Consider the following 4,271-nt stretch of genomic DNA (forward strand, 5'->3'; position numbering starts at 1 on the left):
ATGAATCATTAATTTTCCTTTCATGAAGTAAAGGTACTCCCCTTTTAGGCGGGTTGTGGGCGAGGAGGGATTTGAACCCCTGACACCATGGTGTTTTCATCAAGTACTCAATTACTACTCAACTTATATGAGGCGAATTCACATTTAAGTTTATGAGTTTGTGGCCTTAAGTTAATAATGCAATAATAGCTTAATTTACCGTTAAACATTTTTTTCAATATTAACCAATTTTTCTCAATATATATAAAAAGAAGGTATGCGGCAAAGCAACTAAATTCACATGAATTTGTAACTTAAAACTATAAATTTGCTTATGCCCCAGATATTAATTAGTCATCCGGTACATCAAAGCTTAAGTAGATAGGAGGAAATTACATGCGCATTTTATCGTTATTAGAATTTAAACCCTGATCATTCATGATTTTCCCTCATATAATTAATTCACTAATCTCAAGTGCTCCATAACCCCAAAAACTTAACAAATAATACTCCTTCCATTTTAAATAAATAGTGTTTTCCACTAATTGGGCACACACTTTAAAAAGGGTGAAATTTGAAGAGAAAAGTAAACATTTTCTTGATTTTATGAAACACCGCTTAATTATAAAATAAAATAAAAAGATAAAAACATCACTTATATATATTTTGAATGGGAGATCGTAGTGATTAGTAAGGGAGGAGTTTTAGCACACTGTGCAAGTGAATTTGCTAGGTTATATTGATGAATGATGGGTTATAATTGAATGAAAATAATTAATTAAAGATGTCTAGTGGCTGTTAAATTATTGTTGTTTAGTCATAATTTAACAAAAAAGAGCAACGTTACGTTCTTGACTTATTTCTGATGATTATTTTGTTGCCCACTGTTAACTTATTAATTTCCACAAAAGAAGGGTTTCCTTGGTAGGGTAATATTTCATTCCTTTCTTTGTTTAGAAGAGACAGCTTGTTAAAGTCTTTTGAGAAACCTCCCTTCCTAAGTTTACTTCTTTTTAACGGCTTAAGTAAACAATTTCAATATTAATGAACAACTACGATACGTTTTGTATCATGTTCCTCTTTTTCTTCTAATTAAAATTAAAAAATGATTATACGGCTTCCCTTTTAATTTTGTTGATTAGTACTTCTAACGTCACGGAACCAAACATGCAAAAAGCTTAATTAATGTCAGATTATTACTTATTAAAGTCACAGAGGCGGATCAAGCTTTGTGTCAAGCTACGGGTTCCATTTTGCCCAAACCGTTGTATACAAATTAAGGAATTTATCAAATATTGATAAGTATTTATTATTAACTCAATAAGGTAGTAAACTCATAATAAAAGTTAACACACTTAAAATTGTGGATCTCCCTGTCTTAAAAATATATTATATGAAATATTATGTACCCAACCAGCTCCTACTATATTTAAGGTGATTTTTGCGATTTAAAAAAATAAGAAAAAAGTACTTAATTAATGTTTCAATGTTGAAAATCGTGATATTACACAGTGATGAAATTAAACAGGAACAGCCGTCCTCGACGTATTTTTTTCGTGTTCTAGCAAAATATCATAATCAAATAGTATTTAGCATAAGACATTTGGAAACTATGTTAAAATGATATTTTTGTAAAATTGGAATTGGACATACATTTGCAATTTTTCCATGTGAAAGAAGAGGAAAATATGGAAAATTTACTTGTGGGTATTGGGTAACAATGACTTTGATAAAAGACTTTCCTAAAGCTAGATCCAGAAAATCACCAACTCCTTCTATAATAATTGGAAGTCTTAATAAAATATTGAATAAACTCAAACTATACGTGGTCCAACTTATTAAAAAGTAGACATATTGAATACTTCATTACATCCTTTTCCTCTGTATGGAAACCCCCCTATATATACCACTCACTCAATTCTTCTCATAAACCACAAAAACAAACTCTCCTCTAAAGTTTTCATCAATATTTATCTCTCCTTCTTAAGTGAACAAACAAAATTTCAATTCAAAAGAAGAAAAAAAACTGCTCGTGAATATATAGAGAGAGTACTTAATTAGACAAAAAAAAATGGATCAAAAATTGCCAGTTATAGCGAAAAAGTTCTGGAAGATAGTCCGCGTGGCTTATTTCATGTTGAGGAAAGGATTATCATCAAAGAGGAAACTAATGTTCGATCTCAACTTATTAATGAAACGTGGTAAGATTGCTGGCAAAGCCGCCTTCCAAAATCTGATGTTCCAGGGCCATAATAATAATAATAATAATATTCATCAATCAACTTCGAAAGAGTATTACGAGTTCAGCTGCAGTAACAGCCCGGCTTTTCACCTCCCCTTCAACATCAACAAGCGCATTAGTCAGCCTGAACACGACGACGTTTCAATGATGAACGCTGCCGTTTTGAAGGCATTAGAAATGCTACAGAGCGAAACAGCATCACCTGCTTTGCCTGGATTCGGAAGGACTCCAACGGTGAGGCAATTAAGGATCACTGATTCGCCTTTTCCTTTAAGAGAAGCTGATGATAATGGTGACATGATTAGCTACGTTGATGAGAAAGCTGATGAATTCATTTCTCGATTCTACAGAGATTTGAGAAGAGAGGCTGCATCTGGTTTTGCTTAATGTTTTCCTTAGCGAATTAATTTGGGAGTTCTGAATACTGTAAATTAATTTTTGGTTTCCATGATTTTCTTTCTCATAATTTTCTCTAAATTATTAATGTGACGATACCCGTTTGTTTCTTGTTCAAGTCCTGAAATTTTACTCTCTTAATTTGATTGTCGGCTACTTGTTACAACCTTCTCTTGTAGTTGTTTGCTCGAAAAAGTAAAAGTTAACATGGAGTAGCTTAGCAACTTACAAATCATTCCTTTCTTTCCGCCCAAGAAGTAGATTCTCTGAGTACATAATACTATTTCTGCTGTTTATTTTGGATTCTGCATGCCTTTAAAAACCATGGCTGAAGGGAGTAGTTTACCAAAATACTACATTTTACTTGTTCCCTCGCTCTACTTTATACTTGTCCAATTTTGATATTTTACTTATTTACCTTTAATTTATTTTAGAAAGCTAATATTTTAAAAAAAGATAGAACCTATTAGTTTCTTAATAAATATGTCAAGTAAAAAATGGACAAGTAAATAGGAACTGAGGGAGTATTATATTTGAAAAATGATTATTAATTAAGCAATTAATACCGAGGGTAAAATATGAAAGTAATAATTCTTTTTTTTGATACGTCAAAAGTGACAAATAAAAATGAAAATTCTATTTTTAAAATAATGGACAAAGTATTTATTATCCAAGGTTGAAATGAAAACTTGCTAATTAAAGTTAATTTCATGTAAAATGGGAAAATTAGTTAACTTGGAAATTCATTTACTAACACGACCGTCCACCCTTGTTTGTTATTTTGTCAAAATACTCCAAACTCTAATTGTCGCCAGGACTATAGTACTATGTCAAAAGAGAAATTAATGGCCCAATTAACTAATCAAGGCACTAATGAATCAATATGATAATTCCACCGATTTTCCTAAAGCAAAATTGTCTTATGTTCATAAGTGTGGGCTTTCTCTTTTTTATTACTTTACTAATATCTGTTTATAATTATTTTTGTTATATTTAGTGGGTTGTAAAGCAACTCCTTTACTTTTTACGTTGGTCGTCTACTTGAACCTCTATTGGAAGAAACATCACACTTGCAATATTTTACTGATGCGCACTTGATTGCTTATCAAAATTTTATTTTATTGAGGAATTTTGGTACTGGCTAATTACTGTTACATCTGTTTCATATTATTATAAATCATTATTAAAAAAAATAGTGATCTTAAATTATTTATTATTTATAAATAATTACTTTTTTTTTATATCATTTTACTCTAATAATTAATTCTTTTTTTTTTTTTTTGAAAGTGTAAACACATTTGTAATGTTTAATTTAAAAACTACAATCAGAAATTAAAGCATACCTTAGGGCTATTTGGTTGTGAAATCAAAGCTACGATCAAAATGGAGTAATTAATTCTTATCATTTAATTCTAAAAAAGAAAACAATACCAACTAAAAAGAAACAGAAGAGAGTAATTAATTGATGAGATTGGGATTGTTCAAGTCATATTAGAAAATAACATAACATTTCCTCTCCCAGGTCACTTAACATGACCAATTAAAAGTTGGACATATTAAAAATCAGAAGTCCAATATGTATTCAGCTAGAAATAATTTAAGAACATGTAATTATATGCAACAATTATATTAACGAAACATCAATCTCGGATAA

At 30.3% G+C, this 4,271-nt stretch overlaps 1 protein-coding gene across 1 annotated transcript; it reads left to right on the top strand.

The window, feature by feature from the left end:
- The first annotated feature begins 1,973 nt into the window (after positions 1-1,973).
- LOC125874824 (uncharacterized) lies at positions 1,974-2,612 on the top strand. The gene has a single exon (XM_049555855.1). The coding sequence runs from the start codon at positions 2,051-2,053 to the stop codon at positions 2,606-2,608; it is 558 nt and encodes a 185-aa protein (XP_049411812.1). The 5' UTR covers positions 1,974-2,050; the 3' UTR covers positions 2,609-2,612.
- Positions 2,613-4,271: the final 1,659 nt, after the last annotated feature.

The sequence above is a fragment of the Solanum stenotomum genome, chromosome 8 (assembly GCF_019186545.1).
Source record: "Solanum stenotomum isolate F172 chromosome 8, ASM1918654v1, whole genome shotgun sequence".
In the NCBI taxonomy this organism is placed as follows: domain Eukaryota; kingdom Viridiplantae; phylum Streptophyta; class Magnoliopsida; order Solanales; family Solanaceae; genus Solanum; species Solanum stenotomum.